This window comes from Pseudozyma hubeiensis (genome assembly GCF_000403515.1).
Source record: "Pseudozyma hubeiensis SY62 DNA, scaffold: PHS4, whole genome shotgun sequence".
Lineage (NCBI taxonomy): Eukaryota > Fungi > Basidiomycota > Ustilaginomycetes > Ustilaginales > Ustilaginaceae > Pseudozyma > Pseudozyma hubeiensis.
The window spans coordinates 194658-210787 of NW_012133786.1; the positions used below are offsets into that span (position 1 = coordinate 194658).

At 55.4% G+C, this 16130-nt stretch overlaps 8 protein-coding genes across 8 annotated transcripts; 3 read left to right on the plus strand and 5 right to left on the minus strand.

Moving 5' to 3' along the window:
• Positions 1-337: 337 nt before the first annotated feature.
• PHSY_000174 (allantoate transporter) lies at positions 338-1906 on the minus strand (the record flags this gene model as incomplete). Its single annotated transcript, XM_012330817.1, has 1 exon — positions 338-1906. One exon carries the CDS (start codon positions 1904-1906, stop codon positions 338-340), a length of 1569 nt encoding a protein of 522 aa, XP_012186207.1.
• A 734-nt stretch (positions 1907-2640) lies between these two features.
• Positions 2641-2991, minus strand: PHSY_000175 (hypothetical protein; the record flags this gene model as incomplete). Its single annotated transcript, XM_012330818.1, has 1 exon — positions 2641-2991. The coding sequence occupies one exon, from the start codon at positions 2989-2991 to the stop codon at positions 2641-2643; it is 351 nt and encodes a 116-aa protein (XP_012186208.1).
• Positions 2992-3631: 640 nt separating this feature from the next.
• Positions 3632-3913, minus strand: PHSY_000176 (hypothetical protein; the record flags this gene model as incomplete). The annotated part of the gene is made up of 1 exon (XM_012330819.1): positions 3632-3913. The coding sequence occupies one exon, from the start codon at positions 3911-3913 to the stop codon at positions 3632-3634; it is 282 nt and encodes a 93-aa protein (XP_012186209.1).
• A 179-nt stretch (positions 3914-4092) lies between these two features.
• PHSY_000177 (glycosyl hydrolase) lies at positions 4093-5904 on the minus strand (the record flags this gene model as incomplete). Its single annotated transcript, XM_012330820.1, has 1 exon — positions 4093-5904. One exon carries the CDS (start codon positions 5902-5904, stop codon positions 4093-4095), a length of 1812 nt encoding a protein of 603 aa, XP_012186210.1.
• Positions 5905-8621: 2717 nt separating this feature from the next.
• On the plus strand, positions 8622-10967 carry PHSY_000178 (hypothetical protein; the record flags this gene model as incomplete). The annotated part of the gene is made up of 1 exon (XM_012330821.1): positions 8622-10967. The coding sequence occupies one exon, from the start codon at positions 8622-8624 to the stop codon at positions 10965-10967; it is 2346 nt and encodes a 781-aa protein (XP_012186211.1).
• A 1075-nt stretch (positions 10968-12042) lies between these two features.
• PHSY_000179 (peroxidase/catalase) lies at positions 12043-13530 on the plus strand (the record flags this gene model as incomplete). Its single annotated transcript, XM_012330822.1, has 2 exons — positions 12043-12133; positions 12506-13530. 2 exons carry the CDS (start codon positions 12043-12045, stop codon positions 13528-13530), a joined length of 1116 nt encoding a protein of 371 aa, XP_012186212.1.
• Positions 13531-13802: 272 nt separating this feature from the next.
• Positions 13803-14273, minus strand: PHSY_000180 (cutinase precursor; the record flags this gene model as incomplete). Its single annotated transcript, XM_012330823.1, has 1 exon — positions 13803-14273. One exon carries the CDS (start codon positions 14271-14273, stop codon positions 13803-13805), a length of 471 nt encoding a protein of 156 aa, XP_012186213.1.
• A 680-nt stretch (positions 14274-14953) lies between these two features.
• On the plus strand, positions 14954-15778 carry PHSY_000181 (lysophospholipase; the record flags this gene model as incomplete). The annotated part of the gene is made up of 1 exon (XM_012330824.1): positions 14954-15778. One exon carries the CDS (start codon positions 14954-14956, stop codon positions 15776-15778), a length of 825 nt encoding a protein of 274 aa, XP_012186214.1.
• Positions 15779-16130: the final 352 nt, after the last annotated feature.

The following is a 16130-nucleotide window of genomic DNA, read 5'->3' on the forward strand; positions in this document are numbered from 1 at the left end:
GTGCAAGTGACCTCAACGCGGTGTCTGTCCTAGTGAAGTGTCGAGTGGGATGGCAGGGAAATCGGACCTCTCCAACAGTGCAACGCGACAAAATTTGACTGCTCAGCGCCAGCAAAGTGAAATGAAGTCTTGGAAAGGAAATGAGACAGCAGACACACAACCCGTGTTGAGCGACTCCAGCTGATATCTGATTGTGAGCATGCCATCTGTAATCGTCGCACATTTCACAGAGACAGCACATCAGTCTCAAGCGCCTCAATTAGATACGTGAATCGAGCATGGCATTCGCGATCGTGACAGAGTGTACAAAGATAAATGAAAACAAGACGTAACTGGCTTAGTAGCTGTATCGGAAGTTGATGTTTTGCTTGTCCGTCAAGTCGAGGAAAGCCTGCGAAAGATCGACGTCGTCCTCGGCGTCCTCGGCACGACCCTTGAGAACGTTGTTCGCACGACGCTTCTGGTTGTTCTGCTGCATGTAGTACACTCGCAAACCGAGAAGAACCAGGATCGAGGCAATATAGCATCCGAGCTGGCCAATGAATGCTTGTCGATAAAGGGGGGCGTCCTTTGCTTGGAAAAGCTGAGGACCAGCCGAATTACCTGCTGCCCAACCGATGAAAGTCATTGCCGTACAGACGGCTCGCTTTGTTTGCCCTCCGACGTTACGGCTCAAAAGGGAGAAGGAAAGAGTAGCCTGAGCTTGAAGGCAAATAGTCATGTAGAAAGCGAAGAGCAAGCCACCAGCGTGCGCCTTGTTGTTCGGCACCGTCAAGAAGAGGACCGCCGAGATGATGTTGGGCATAGTGAAGAGGATGGCTGTGAGGATGGTCTGGTTCCACTTCTTGGCGACGTATGCAGCAAGCAAGAGCACGAAGATCTGGAAACTGCCCTGGGCGAGACCGAGGAGGTTGGTCTGAAGTACCGAAAAGCCGAGGTTGGTCTTGATGATGATATTACCGTACGATCCGAGACCGCCCGTGGGGATGGTGTTGAGCAAGTTGATGAGGAAGAGGCACCAGGCTTGAGGGTCACGAAGAGCTTCCCAGACGTGCTCCATCTTCCATTTTCGGTTTTGCACACCGGTCTGATTCTCACGGACTCGCTCGACCAGCTTGACCTTGTCCTCGTCCGAAATGCCACGAGCCTTCATTGGCGAGGCTGGAAGGATGTAGACGATCGAGGCACCCCAGATGACGGTGATCAGACCGAGGACGAGGAACATAATCCTCCACGAAGAGAGCGCAGCTCCTTGAATATGGTAGAACGCAAAGCCCAAAAGTCCGCCGACCATAGCCTGTAGGCCGTTCATACAGTACCAAAGAGTGACGGTCCTCGCTTGCTCCTCTCTCTTGTACCAGATGGCGGTGAGAGCCACAAATGCAGGTTGGCAGACGCATTCGAAGCACCCGAGCATGATTCGAAGGATCAAGATGCCGGTAAAGTTGTGGGTGAGAGCGACAAAGCAGCATGAGAGACCCCATGCAAAGACGCAAAATCCGAGCCAGCGGTTGATGGGAAGACGCTGAACCAAGTAGTTCTGCAGACCCTCAGTGCAGAGAATGGCGAGGTAGAGACAGGTGAAAAGCCAGCTGTACTCCTGACCCTTGAGCTTGAGGTCGGTGCGGATGCCCATGATGGCGGCGAATGAGAGGATCTGCTTGTCGAGACTCTGGCAGAAGTAGGTGCCCAGCATGATGGTGAGAACACGCTTGTCGACAATGCGCAAAAGACGCTTGTTCTCCTCGGGAGTGATGGTAACCGACGCGTCGGTGTATTTGAGCACCTCCTCGTCGGCCTCCTCGATGATCGTTGTGGGCAGCACAGCAACATTCTGCGAAGGCTTGCCGTTGATAACGCTCTCCTTGTCAAGGATCGAGGCATCAGTGGTGACTGACTCGACCATTCCGAGCTTGTGAGCTCCCTCTAGATCGGGGGTCTGTGTCTTCTCGGCCATGATGAATGAAGTGACTGAGGGCAAATGAAGTGGAAGTCGAAGATGGACGAAGATTGAGTGTGCTACCAAACGCAGCAATGAGACCCTTCGTGGTGGGTGTTAGCAAGGACAATGGACGTGAAGACTCGGATGTGGGGAAGGAAGATGGCGTGGGGACAAGGAGGGCAAGATGCGGGGTAGGATGATGATGTCGTGGTCTATATAGACATGCAGACTGGCACAGCAGTTTGCTCGCTGCATAGGCAGCACGGAGGAAGTTTCAATTGTGTCCGAAGCCCTGCAAAGGTCGAAGCGTGACAGTCAAGCGTCGAGAAAGCATGGAGACCCCATGAAAGAGGCAAGTCACGCCGGCCAACCTTGCGCCCATGCATCCGCTGCTGGCATTGTGCCTGAGCGGGAACGGCACGAGTTCGAGGGCCCCGCAGGGAAAAGTAAGAAAAATGGAAAAAGAAAATTAAAAAAAAAACGGCCTTCAACCATGAACTTCGTTTGTCAAACCTTCAGCACGATTGCTCTCGTGGCTGCACGATCCTGAGCTTGGCGAGTCAGGCACAAGCAATCGTCTGTCGCCGTTCCGCATGTCCAGCCTGACAGCCTCTATTTCATTGCTGAAGCAAGTAGCGAAAGCACGAGATCTCAGGGTGTCACTGTAGTGTGTAACGATATCGACTTAGCCCCACTTGTCAATGTCGGAGAAAAAATTTCTTGAACTCGCTTGGAACGGCCTCGGACAGCGTCTGTGATGCAAGGTAGCAAAGACGGTAAGGAACGGTCCGGTTGCGCATGAAGTGGACATCAAAGGGTCTCGAACAGGCTGGCATGAGAGCAGAACCACCGGAGCTTCGGTACGAACGTGCATATATGTGCATTCCGTGTGCAAAGCGAGGGGAAGAGGATGCTATTGGAGCGGATCTTTCCAGACATGCAGGAGGAGCAGTGGCATTTTCGGCAATAGCATGTAATGACCGGAAGAGCGGGGCAGGACCAGGCCTGACTCGCGGAAGGTCGGGGCCCCAGGACGAATCAGATGCCATCCGTGTCGGCAAAACCGGGAGAACAACATGCGCCGAGCAACGGCAGCACGCAAAGTACGATTAGCGAGGTGCAACCGAGAATCTGCGAGTTGGGGTGGGGGCAAACATTTCGATGGCAGGGAATAGGCCAAATCTTGCATGTGGGAGAAAGACTCGGAGGTGGGAGGCACCGAGCGAACATGACAAGTTCATCCGCAAAGTCGGCCGTGGCGGAAAACCGCGGCGTCGAAGAGGGTCTCTTCAAGGGTACACGCGGGAACAAAGACGCTTCGTATCCGCAATCGACGTCCACGTTCACCCGCGGCTGGAGCTGTTCGGAGTTGAAGGCCGGCTCGGAGTTGAAGATGAGTGAATATTGACCGGTCGGGGTCGTCGGCGCGTTTTTTTACCGCTCGGTCCGGCAGCAGGCATGACCCTCACCTCATTTCAGACCACTCGCGGTGGCACTTGCGGCTCACACTGTCTAGGCGAGGCATGAACTGCGTCTCTGGACAAAAAATGTACTGGCCGCGATAGCCGGTCAATCGACCAAGCAAGGAAAATGTACCACTCTTGGGTAGTGTCTTTTCTCCTGATCAAGCTAACCGGCAAAACCGCACGATCGCCCTGAGTGGACACGTGGACTATGACTGTGCCTTTCTCAACGGCACTTGCCTAGCGAGGTGGATCCCAGATGGCGCGTGCGAGACCGGTATGGCGGTCCTGAATCGGTCCTGATGTCCGCGCCGCAGCGACGGAACGGGAGCAGCATGGTGTTGCGCATCGCTTCAACCTTCCGGTCCGAAAGGTACCAATGTTTGTCACGATGGCCGCGTAAGATATTATGATATAAAAGCTTGGCGTTCACATCCGGACTTTGGATAATGCGAGCCGGTCCGCAAATTGCGACCACTCCAATGTCGCTAAGACTATGCACGATCATGATCAGAGGAACGATTCACACAGAAGCTTGGATTGTATGGCTGATTGAAACGAGCGCCACGCGAGAATGCGAGAATGAGATGCAAAATGATGTTTTTGGCAGCCTGCAACGGTACACAGTACCGGAGGCACGAGCAAGTGTCGCTGATGCAAACGTCGCATCGAAGGAAACAAGGCTGCTTACTCCTTACATTTGGACCAGATCGAGTTGAGAGCCCTGACCTCGAGGTCGACGAGCTGGAGCTTGTTGTCGCCGACCGAGACAGTCACCTTAGAAGGGATCTGGTCGTTGTCAAAGTAGAATACTGAAGTGCCGGCAAGCTCACCGTCGTTGACAAACACCTCGATCACGGACCTGTCGACAACAGCTTGCAGCTTGATATATTGGGCCTGGTCTGTCGAATCGAGGTATGCCGAGGGTGGGAGGGGTCCGAGAACGTATTGGTCGGCGTTCTCGCTGGACGCTGTCGTGTAGTTGGCGGCGTATCGGATGATACCCGAGGTCTTGTCGGTAAAGAAGGGATTCTGAGCTGCAAATGACTGGCCGGCGCCACGTCGATCGATGTAAGCAACAGCAGGCTCGCCCATCTGGATGCCTGTCTTGACACTCTGCTTGCCATCGCCAGCAAAGATCTCGAAGGAGGCGATGGTGTTATAGGTGATGTTGGCGTTGGCAGGCAGCTTGAACGTCGCTGTAATGTCGAACGCGCCCTGGCCACTGAGGTTCACTGTCTGGTTGCGCGCGCTGTTGCCGTTTTCCGACTTGTAAAGAGTCTTACCGTGAATGGCAGAAAGGTTGACGGGCCTGTTGTTGAGGATCAGATCACCGAACTGAGGAGTCGGGCGGTAGTACTTGAGCGTGAGCTCGCGCGGGAGACTTTGGATCGAGCGGAAGGGCGAAGTGGGCACTTGCTGCGAGTACTGCCAGTTGTTGGCCCAAGCGATGGCGTAAGCCTTCTTTCCCGGGCTGTTGTTCCAGCTGCTAAAGGCGTAAAAGTCCTTGCTGAAGTCCATGGTCCTGACGGCGTTGTCGCGAGGCGTAAACTTGGAGCCGTCCCAGTCGCCAACCCAGTACTGCACGAAAGATCCACCGATGAGCGCACCTGGGTTGATCGAAATTGCCAAAACATACATCATCTTGCCGTCATCGGGACCGCCTTCGACAGGCACTTGAAACAGGTCGGGGCATTCGTACTGGTAGCCGAGGATACCGTACGACTGGAAGCGGCTCACCTCGGTCCAGTCTTTCATGTTGGGTGACGAGTAAAAGACGATGCCGAACTCCTGCGACAGTGCCAGAGCGACGATCCAGCGCGACGACTTTTCATCCCAGAAGGCTTTGGGGTCACGGAACTGGGTCTGATTGCGGGAGATGACGGCTCCAGGGTACTTGGTGAAGTGGATGCCGTCCGACGAGTAGGCGAGGTGCTGCGTTTGCGAAGTGTCTGTGTTGAGGGTGTACATGGCGACGATTCGTTGGTCCTTGGGCGTCGACCCGTTGAAGAAGCCCGTCGTATTCTCGAAATCGATGACAGCATTGCCACTAAAGATGCCTTCACCCTCCTTCTCGGGGGCAATGGCGATAGGGAGGTTCTTCCAGTGGTACAAGTCGGTCGACACAGCATGACCCCAGTGCTGATTTCCGGCCACGTTCTGCGTTGGGTTGTACTGGTAGAAGAGGTGCCAGGTTCCGTTGCTGTAGACCAAGCCGTTAGGGTCGTTCATAAAGTTGACAGTGGGGGAAAAGTGGATCTGAGGTCGCACGGACTCCGTGTAGAGGGCAGGTTGATAGCCCGAGAGCGAGCTGCCGTTCGAGTTGCGACACTGACCATTGCCGACGAGGCTTGCTTGGCCTTGGGCGACACCGTCGTTCATTCGGGGATACACGAGAGCGGCTTGACGAAAGTCGAAAGGATCTGCGGGAGAAGGGGCAGCGGAGGCGCACGCTGCAGCGAGAGCGCCCAACGCGGCAGCAAACAAGCTGGACTTCATGTTGGACTAATCTAGCCGACGGGGAGGAGGATGGTGTCCTTTTGAGCGATCTTGAGAGCGCGAGGCTGCTCCACGCAAGGGTCTGTCTCGATAGGTGCGGAGAATAAACGAGGCTTCGCCGATCTTTTCTTGCGGAGTTCGGAATGATCTGCAGCGAGACGTAATTGGCGATCCGACACCAACGAGCAGCGTCTTCAGATTCTTGAGGTCTGGTCTGGTGATGGCAAGTGTGGTTGATGTGTTTGAGGGGGATAAGGGATGGTACAATCGAGGGAGTGGAATGGCGAGTGGGGTTCAGGTTATATATAGACATGCGCAGATGTATGAAGAACAAGGGAATCCCCCCAAGTATCCATGATCGACCGAGGCAGGACCACGGCGCGCAGAAGCGAGGTGGCTCTACGAGTCCACGCCGTGCTCGTGGGTTAAGCGAGATACAAATGAACGAGGGCTCACGAGCGGTCACAGCTTTACATCACAGGTTTTCTGGCTGACAGTTCTGATGACACAGCCATGCCACGTTCACACTTGCTGTCGATCAGCAAAGATGCTGTGGAGATGAAACGAGCGGACATCTCCGTTGCAGTCGACCAGCGAAGGGCGTCACAAAAGATGAGGACGGTGTGGTGTTTTCCGAAGTAGGCGTTGTGGCTTGCAAAGCATAACTGAAAATTCTGCACTGCATACGTGAGCTAACGGATCTGTCTCCATGAAGGTGAAAGTAGAGAAATGAGACTGGATGCCGACGAATGAACGCTGGGGTGCACCACGGAATTGGTGCAGATCGCACCATGTAATGACTCACTGGGGAAGGAGTCTTCAGGAATCGGTGCTCTTCTCAAAGTGCTTCAACAAAGGGCCGCAAGGACCCTCGAAACCGCCCGTGTTTGGCGCCATTCGGTAGCAGTGGGGAGTGACGCGGAGGGCAATATTCTGGGGACCCCAGTATGACAGCAAGAAGGTTCGCGACCATTTGTGTGGTTTTCTTTGCGGAAGCCATTTGTTCTTTCCGAGCCGAGCAACCGGCATGTACACTTTGAACACAGATGCGGTGGACTTGCGAACGCAATCACGGCCCTTGACAGGGTAGAGCCGAGAAATTGCTTGGCTTCTGCTCGCCAGCATTGTTTGTGCTGTACGGCGGTCGTACTTCTCGAGGTGGAGGCGGGGCCCAGTCGTCTCGCCGCCCTGAATGCCGAAAGCGAACAAGAAAGGTTAAGCGAGATCAGATTCGAGCGAAATTGCTCCGTGTCTGCATCTCGCCTAAACGAGCGGTGGCGGCGCCGAAACGACCGTATTGAGTCGACTTCTGTCAATCTTCTTTGCCGCAAGAGCGCTCTGAGATGCCAAGCCCTCCAGAGGCAGTCTTGGAGACAACGCCGGTGTGTGATGTGGGCTTGCGTGTGAGCATGAGTCCGGGCCGAAGACCTGATTGGTTACCCTGTCGGCAAGAGAGGCCGTTCGGTCGAAGCTCGGATGCCTGTCGTTGAGCAAGCATCAGGCACAGCAAGTGTCAAAGTGGGCGGAGGATTTGAGGTTACCTCGACTTCAGACAGGCGCAGCATACTGGAGCGCATCCAATCTGAGTAGTCCAAGGCCCACCGTACCGTTCTGCAGGCTCCTTCCGTGTCTTTGGGGGCGAAGGGTAAGTCTCGGAATAGTCAAGGAGGACGATGGGCGGAGGGATGCATAGGCTCAACGCCTAGCATACAGCGTCGCTATTCGAGCGTCGGCAGGACACAATGGACTTCGAGCTGTTCATGCCCCCGAAGGTCACGTTGGCATGTTTGGTCAGATAGTTGCGCAAAAATCGATATAGGAGGGCTGCTACTAGCAAATATTGCGGCTTCCAAGCTCTAGCGCGGCTGTCGATGACGACTAATCAGAGTTGGAGTGCATGCCGAGATGCTTCATTTGCTAAGAGGCGCAAGGAGTACGTCGTGATGGGTTTGTCATACAGCGGGCTCCTCAATGCGCAATGCAGTGATAGGCTTTCGATGGTGTCTAGCCTTCATTGAGGTACTCTCGCAGGGTTCCTTGTAATCGGTCGCCTCATGCTTTCGTCGCTGGCATGTTCGACTGTCTCCGAACGATTGCTAGCGAGATAGGAGAGAGCGTCAGAAAAATTCAATGCGGTCGCAAGTGCCCGACTCGAATGACTATGCTGAGACCCGTCAAGACGGTGCGATCGACCCACCTCATCCCAAATTACGCAGACTACAGTACCAAGTCTATGCGGCTAGCCCACACACCTTATCATTTGAACAGTGTCTCGCTGGAGGTCGCAAAGCTCGCAGCCCACTTGGTGTCAATGACCTCTCAGGGAGGAGACTTGTTTATCGACTTGAGGGTACGAAAGTAAAGTTACCTGTTTTTTTGGCCGAGATTTCCTGGTCAATTTTTTGTACGCAACTGAGATGGTGTAAGTGGATTGGGTTGGTTGGACCCCTTTCTCGCAAATCCCAATTTGAGTTTGGCGCCCAATCAACACTTGGCACGAGCACGCGCACATGCTTGAGCCTGTTGCTTCCCCACGCTCATCATCGTCTCTCTCCCTTACACAGCAACATTGCAGCGACATCCGATTGTTGTCGCTGCCTTCTCATCACGAACGATACTTGGTTTTTCGCAAGAATGTTCTGCTTAATCGCATAGCAACCCGGTGCTTCCGCCGCTCACGATAACCTGAGGACTCGCGGGATCCTGTGGCCGCCGCCATGGCTCGGGAAGCCCTCCGACGAAATGCAAGCTCGCCTTCACCTCTCTCGTCTCCCGCACCCCCGAGTGTGGCCGCATTTGCTGCAAGAAAGGACGGAGTGTCTCCGTTTGCGCCATCGGCTCCGTTCCGAGATGTTTCCTCGCCGCTGAGCGCTTCGCACGCCTCACTTACCACGGATCCCGTCCATGCGACTCTGTCGCCACGGCCGATGCACCCGTCTGCGTATCAGGTTGACTTTGCCGACGCTCACATCTCTGACAAGGCTGTCCTTCCCTCGAACCTACCGCGCAGCGTCGCAGCTCCTCAGTTCACCGACCCTTCTCAACTCATCAAGACGACCCGTCCGAGTGCTGGTGCAACACGCGCTGCCTCAATCCCTTCGGCTTCATCCACACGCTCAGACAAGGCGGCAGAGCGGGCTTTCTACCGCCGCATCCTCTTTCAAGATCTACCGTCCACCGAACAGGCTCCAAAGATCACGCACGATAGCGATCTCGATCACGAGATCTATCTGCTGCTCGCTTACCTGCTGCGTGAAACGGTGCTTCCATGGTACAGCAAGTTGACGCCCGACCGCGAATTTGTGACCCAGATCACCTCCATCATCGCCTCCATCATTCACACTGTGGTCGAACGTCAAGCGGCAGATGGAGGCGTTGCCGCGAGCACTGCGATCGGATCAGGGAGCGACAGCCCAGCGTCGAGTACCTCTAACGCGGCTGAGCTGCCGCGCATCCACGCTTTGATCTCTCGCGACATTCCTCTGATCTTGCGGCAACACTACCTCGACTTTAGACAGGCGCAGACGAAGGCAGAGAGCATACTGGTTCCCCTGGGCACCCACTCGTCCTCATCGGTGGCATCGACAGTACTCTCCCAGCTCGACAATGACGAACGACGGCGACAGCGGGTCCGCGAGCAAGCGCCGCTGCTCTATCAAGAAGCGTTCGATGCAGAACCTAGCGCCACAGGATCCTTGTCGCCGCTGCAAGTGGCACTTCAGTTTCAAGCCGCGTCACCGCATCCTGGCCTCGACTCTTCAACAGGCTCTCTGGATGGTAAGATAGATCTAGCCTATCTCCGCATCGCTGTGCTCAACCTCCTTTCCTCGCTCTTGCCTGCAGACGAGTTTGCTCCCGATACCGAAAAGTTCATCATTCGCGACGTGCTCGTTACGGTTCTGCGAGGCGCTTTGGCGCGTTCCTCCCGACCGTGGTTCTTTGTACAGAGTCTACACAAGGTACTGGATTCAGCTGGTTGGCCGACCGATCCTGTTCCGCCTTCCACTGAGTCGGACGACGACAGGCGGGATCAGATTGATGTCACAAACAACCAGGGTGCAACCGTAGATGGCGCCTCGCGAGCAATCCTTGGTTTGGTGACACGACTGCCAGCGATGCTTCTGCAAGCATGGTCGTTTGTCATGTTCACAGCAATGCCGTTCCTGGTGCGCGCCTACTTTGACCTCTTCAACGTGCACCGTGCTCGCAAGCGACGCACGCTCCATCACGCCCCGCAGGGCGATGCAGGGAGCCTGCGACGATCATCGAGTGTCAAGGGCGGAATGTCTTCGTCGCTGTCCACGGGCAGCTTGTTCGAGCGCAAGATGCATGGCCGATACCCTTCGCGCAAGTTTCACCTTGGCGATGACGGCACCCTCACTGCCCAAGGACGCTCCACGGCCATCGACGCCAAACTAGGTCCGATACATGCTGAATCTGCGAATGCATCTCACGTCGGTATCGATGCAAGCGGCCACGAGGGAGTCGACGAAGCGGACCTGCCGCCTGACTATGTTGGCAACTGGCTCGACACTGCCGAGGAAGCGTTGTCAGCCAACACACACGCAGTTTTGCGGGCGCTGTTTGGTATCGTCAGGGTAGCATTGACAACGTCTGGATTGGCCGATTCCATGAATCGAATGCTTATGCGTAGGATCAACGCCGAATTGAAAGACACGCAGAAGCTCACACGCATGGTGCGCGAGCTGCGTAGGATTCTTCTGCCAGACGGACATCTTCCGCCCTCGGTTCCCGATCCGGACGTGGAAACGCAAGAGGCCGGGTGGATCCGGCTGCGAACACGCCTAGTGTGCGCGACCAGAAAGCAAGAGCGTTTCATGCCTCGTCTTGTCCAGAGGATGCTACTCGGAAGTGCCGAGGCCGGCTTCGGTCGAGATGATCCATCCGCACGCGCAAAAGATACCCAGATCCAGCTGCAAAGACTCACGACGTGGCTGGAGCCTTTATGCTCGCCGCAAGCCGCCGGACCCAACACGCTGCTAGCTATCCTGCTGTTTGAGCGGGTCATTGTGGCTATATGTCCCGATTTGACGCTGGCATAGTCTCGTGGTCAATGTTTTGTTACTCACTTACAGTCAAACCCTGCGTAGCGCTCGAAAGGAGCGTTGCTCGAATACGATACCCCATCTTTATTTTCATCTTGAGCCCGATCACAGAAGTATTGGGTTATGAAGAGCCGGGAATTTTGTGGCACAGGATTCAAGGGTAGCGGTCTGTGACGTTGGTATGGTGTAAGCCGGTTTTCACGCGAAGTGCAGCCGAGACGTCGAAAAAGGTCACGCTGGGCTCCGTGGCTGTCAGTTGTCGAGATATGAATCATTCCTTAGTCATATAGCGAGATTGGTGAATCGTGTGACAAGCCTTCACTCGACGTCTCCTTGTCGTCCAGCCTGATACTATACGTCGCAGACGAAATCTCGATCATGTTGTCGCTCAGAATTTTGACGAAAGAGGTGAGGGTTGAGAGAGAGTGTATGTGTGACCGGCAAAGCGAAAGTGAGAGCCGGAGAGCTGTGAGATATCGAAGTGCATGTTCGCTGACTGCTCCCTGCTCAGGCGGTCCAGCGGTACATTTCGAGCCGATTCACATGCACCCTGGACAGGTCCAATTTGGAAATTTGCAGCGAAACGTGGAAGCCACCTATTTTTTTTCTCCGACGCGCTATCGCAACAGCTGCAGAGCCAGTCTATTGCGATGACGGAAATGAAGTCGATCCAAGGAGATTTTTTGACTTCAGCCGAGGTTTTCCTGCAACAAGCGGATCGACGGTCTGGCTCTGAATTCGCAACGAGATCACGTAACGTCGAAAATGGGTCGCCGGAAACAGCGGTCGAACGACTGAGCCAAGGTCTCTATCTTACGGAATGGATGGACAGTCTTGGCTGGCTGGAGACCAAAACAACAACTGAAGAAGCGTTGTTGCATCCAGGGGTTGAATCGAGCAGGCAACGCTGCACGTTGCTGGACTCTGAAAGAGGCGAAGATCGAGGATGCGCAACCGCGGGTGCTTTGCATCTGCTCAGCGATAAGAGAACCTCGATGGCGCTTTGGCGTTTCGAACGACGAGATTAGGTGGCGTGTGAGTGCGCTCAACCTGCGAAGCAGAAGACGAAGTGATGGCCGACTCAGGCCGCTCCCTCTCTGAGCTTGCAGATGTGGCTGCAGACGGTTCAACTCAGCTTGGCCGCTTCGCCCGGATCGAGTCGGGTTACGCTTAGAGGGTTCCACAACCCTCTCGAAGCCGGGCTGTCCTAACGCCCCCCTCGCCCCCGCGAAGTGCTGTCTAGCTTTCACAAACAAACAGCGCTCAGAAGCCTGCAGACCCCCGCGAGATTGAGTTTCAAATCCTGCGTGCAGCCAAGCCAAGTTACAGAACACCAGCCACCAACCACCAAATCCAGTCGCCTTCATTGGCTGTCAACCTTGCCGCTCCGGTTGCTTCTTTGCCCCCGCACCCGCTCTACTTTCCAAATTGCGGAATCGACGTTGAACCTTTCTTCCTGCTCGACCATCACTAACGGTTGTTACACTCTCACATTTCGTACGACCCACACCTCTCTCTTCCAATTCATCTCGCAGCCGCATTCGTCTACCCCTTCACTACACCCATCATGTCCAAGCAAGGGGACTACGCTGCTGTCAAGAAGGACATTCTTGCTGTTCTCAAGCAGCCCGAGTACGACGATGGCTCTGCAGGCCCCGTTCTGGTGCGTCTGGCGTGGCACGCAAGCGGAACCTACTGTGCCGAGACCGACACGGGAGGATCCAACGGTGCTGGTATGCGCTACGAAGCCGAAGGTGGCGACCCTGCCAACGCCGGTCTTCAGCACGCGCGTGTCTTCCTCGAACCCATCAAGGATAAGTACTCTTGGATCACCTACGCCGATCTCTGGACGCTCGCTGGTGTAGTCGCCATCGAGGCGATGGGCGGACCCTCGATCCAGTGGAAGCCCGGTCGTACCGACTTTGCCGACGACTCTCGTCTGCCCCCTCGTGGTCGTCTCCCTGATGGCGCTCAGGGTGCCGACCACCTGCGCTTCATCTTCAACCGAATGGGCTTCAACGACCAGGAGATTGTGGCGCTCTCTGGCGCACACAACCTCGGTCGATGCCACTCTGACCGCTCCGGCTTCGAAGGACCCTGGGTCAACTCACCGACACGCTTCTCGAACCAGTACTACAAGCTGCTGCTCAAGCTCAAGTGGCAACCGAAGAAGTGGGACGGACCTTTCCAGTACGTCGCCAAGGCACCCGGTGCTGACGACGACGACGAACACCTCATGATGCTTCCTACCGACTACGCACTGATCCAGGACGAGAAGATGCGCCCTTGGGTGGAGAAGTACGCCGAGGACAGGGATGCCTTCTTCCGTGACTTTGCCAAGGTGTTTGCCAAGTTGATCGAGTTGGGCGTGTACCGCGACGAATCAGGCATCGCCAAGGCGGACAAGATGAAGCAGTACAAGGGAGAGTACAAGTCGGCACCGCAAAAGGCGCCGGTGCCTGGTGCACCGGGTGCGGGTAAGGACGGAGAGGCGAATCCCCTGGCACGCCAGAATGAGAGGGCCCACAGGCAACCACAGCACGCCCTTGCCAAGCTTTAGATTGGAGTTTCCGTTGCATCTTTTGTACTCTGTTCTTAGTTTCTCTCTCGGTCGTTCAATAGACGTAGTCGTATAGTAGTACAGAAAGTATTTGTGTGAGGGTGCTTGACATTGTTCTTCGCCCAAGAATGCAATTGTTGAGGAACGCAGTGAGGCCGGCTTCCGAGAAACACATTGTTGGCCGCTGACGGTTGCGAAGAAGGGGCTGACTTACGTACCACCCGGAATCATGTCGTTGCCCAAGCCGTTCAGGGTCTACTTCCGCACGACCCTCACCAATCATCGTCATCCACCGTCTGGAGCTCTTCAACAGCCACACCTCTCTCTCTATACATCTTCGCGACATCCGCCGGCCCAGGATCCTGCTTTGCCTCCGGGCCCTTCTCTGCCTTCATCCTCTCGATGCTCTGCTCCTCCAACAAGGCCACCGCATTTGGTCCAATCGGCCAAGTACCATCGACATGCCAACTGGCTTTCAGGGTCTGCACGACGACATCCATCGGTAGACCGCGGTTCGGTCCTGCACCTGTGATCGGCTTGCCCGTGTCGAGCGCTGTGTGGATGCGCTTCAGGATGGCTGGCCATGCATCGTCGCGAAGCAAGGTCTCCGAGTGCGAGGTCCGAGCCAAGGTCGTTCGGATTCGGTCGAGGGTGGTGAGGAAAGAGGCGGTCGCTAGAGGAGAGGTCGCTACGGAAGGGGAGGTGGTGTGCGGTTGGCCATTGTGAGGGCTGCCGTTGGGCATGACACCATCACCTCTGCAACCAAATGTGTGTGTGTGATGGGTTGGGACAACCCTGAGATTGCGCGGAAGACTTACTGCACCCGCAGACAAGGCTCACAAGACACTTGTCGTCGAGTTAATTTTTCATCGTCCAAGATCCAAAGACGATCGCCCGATCCTTTTTCCGCACCTTAACATGGCAACTTCTTCCCACGAACCAGAAATGCACCGCGCCCCTGACGGAAGCTTCCGAATTGAAATGCTTCGCCCGCGTGACGTTTTTGACAGGTCTCGCCAAGACACACACACACACAGAGACACACACGTTCAGGGGTTAGCTGCATTGCTTCATTGGAGCCTCATTCGGGCGGTCACATGTCGGAATCTCGAATCTGGGCGTCAGTACCGGGTCTCAGTGTTGGTCTAGCTGAGACCGACAGCGAGATTTGCCTGACAGGGGCTGGATGTGTTCGGTCCTGCACTTCGTTCTGACCAAAATCGGGTTGGCAGCTCGATCCCGAACTAGTTGATGTGCTAGGGGCGTCGCTTGACGACGATGAACTCGATCTGTAGAAAGCCTGCACGTCGAGATCTGAACGGTGAACGTCAAGGATGATGACCATCATCGTCTCTGCCACCATCATCCCCAACGTATGCCAAAAGTAGAGATGAGACTCACAACGTCGAACGCAGCGTCGAGGATGACGAATACCTTGACAGTATCGATACTTCTGTTCATCTGCTCAGCATACATTGCTGCACAAGCCCAGCCCGTCATTGGAGGTCGCTCTGCCGTTGAAGTCGAGCAGAAGCGATCGGCAGCTCCAACGCCAATGCCACGGGTGCTCACGCTCAACCCGCGCTCGACACCCGACGAGGTCTACGCATTCTACTCACCTCGCGACGTCAACCCTTTTGAAGATGGCACGCCTGTCAAGCGTCAAGACCAACCTTCGGTTCCACTCGCCTCCCTCGGTCCACCTTCGTTCCCCTCGTCGATCCCCTCGTGTCCCAAGTGCGAATCGCAATACTCTTCCCTCTCCTCCTGCATGGGTGCCTCCTCCGCCTTCGCCAACGCCACCTCGATCTTCAACAACCCCATCGCCTACATCAACGCCATCAAATGCGCCTGCACCGATACCTTCCAATCCGTCTACCCGCAGTGTCTCGACTGCTTCCAGCGTACCGATCAGTGCTACTACCTCGGCACGGATCCACAGGGCACAGGAGCAGGCAACGTGATTTCGAATATGAGGAGCATCTGTGGATTGGGGTCGGCGTTGTTGGGCGGTGCAGCTAGTGCGAATGGGGATGTGGGGACAGAGGTGCCGAGCAACCCGGGAACGTACACGGATGTGTCGACTACAGCGGCAGGGTACAAGGATGCGAGTACGGGGGCGATCTTTCAGAGTTCCGGCGGGAGGTCGAGTGTGGACGATGCGGTCAGGGGTTGGAAGTTGGGAGGGATGGTGGTGATGGTGACCGCTTTGGCGGTGATGGGTGGGGCGATCAGGATTGCGCTTTAACTGTATTTGACGCGCCTCGTGCTTATACGTCTGACATCGGTGATGATGACGACGACGGCCCTTGTTTGTACGACTTTGTAACGACACTTACGGAATCAAGACCTGAACATAGTTTGACTCATACTTTCAGTATTGTACTGAGTGTACATGAACCGTGACGAACGACGAGGTTCAGAATTGTTTCTGACGATACTATGTGGGGTAGCAGGCTCAAAAGGAGATTTGATCGGAGTGGGGGCAGAAGCAACAACGCGGGGGGAAATCCCACAGAACGCCGCGTGGGCTCCGAAGTCCAACACCGTTTCCAGAAGCGTCGGTCATTTCGCATGCTGACTCTGTACCACTTTGTGTG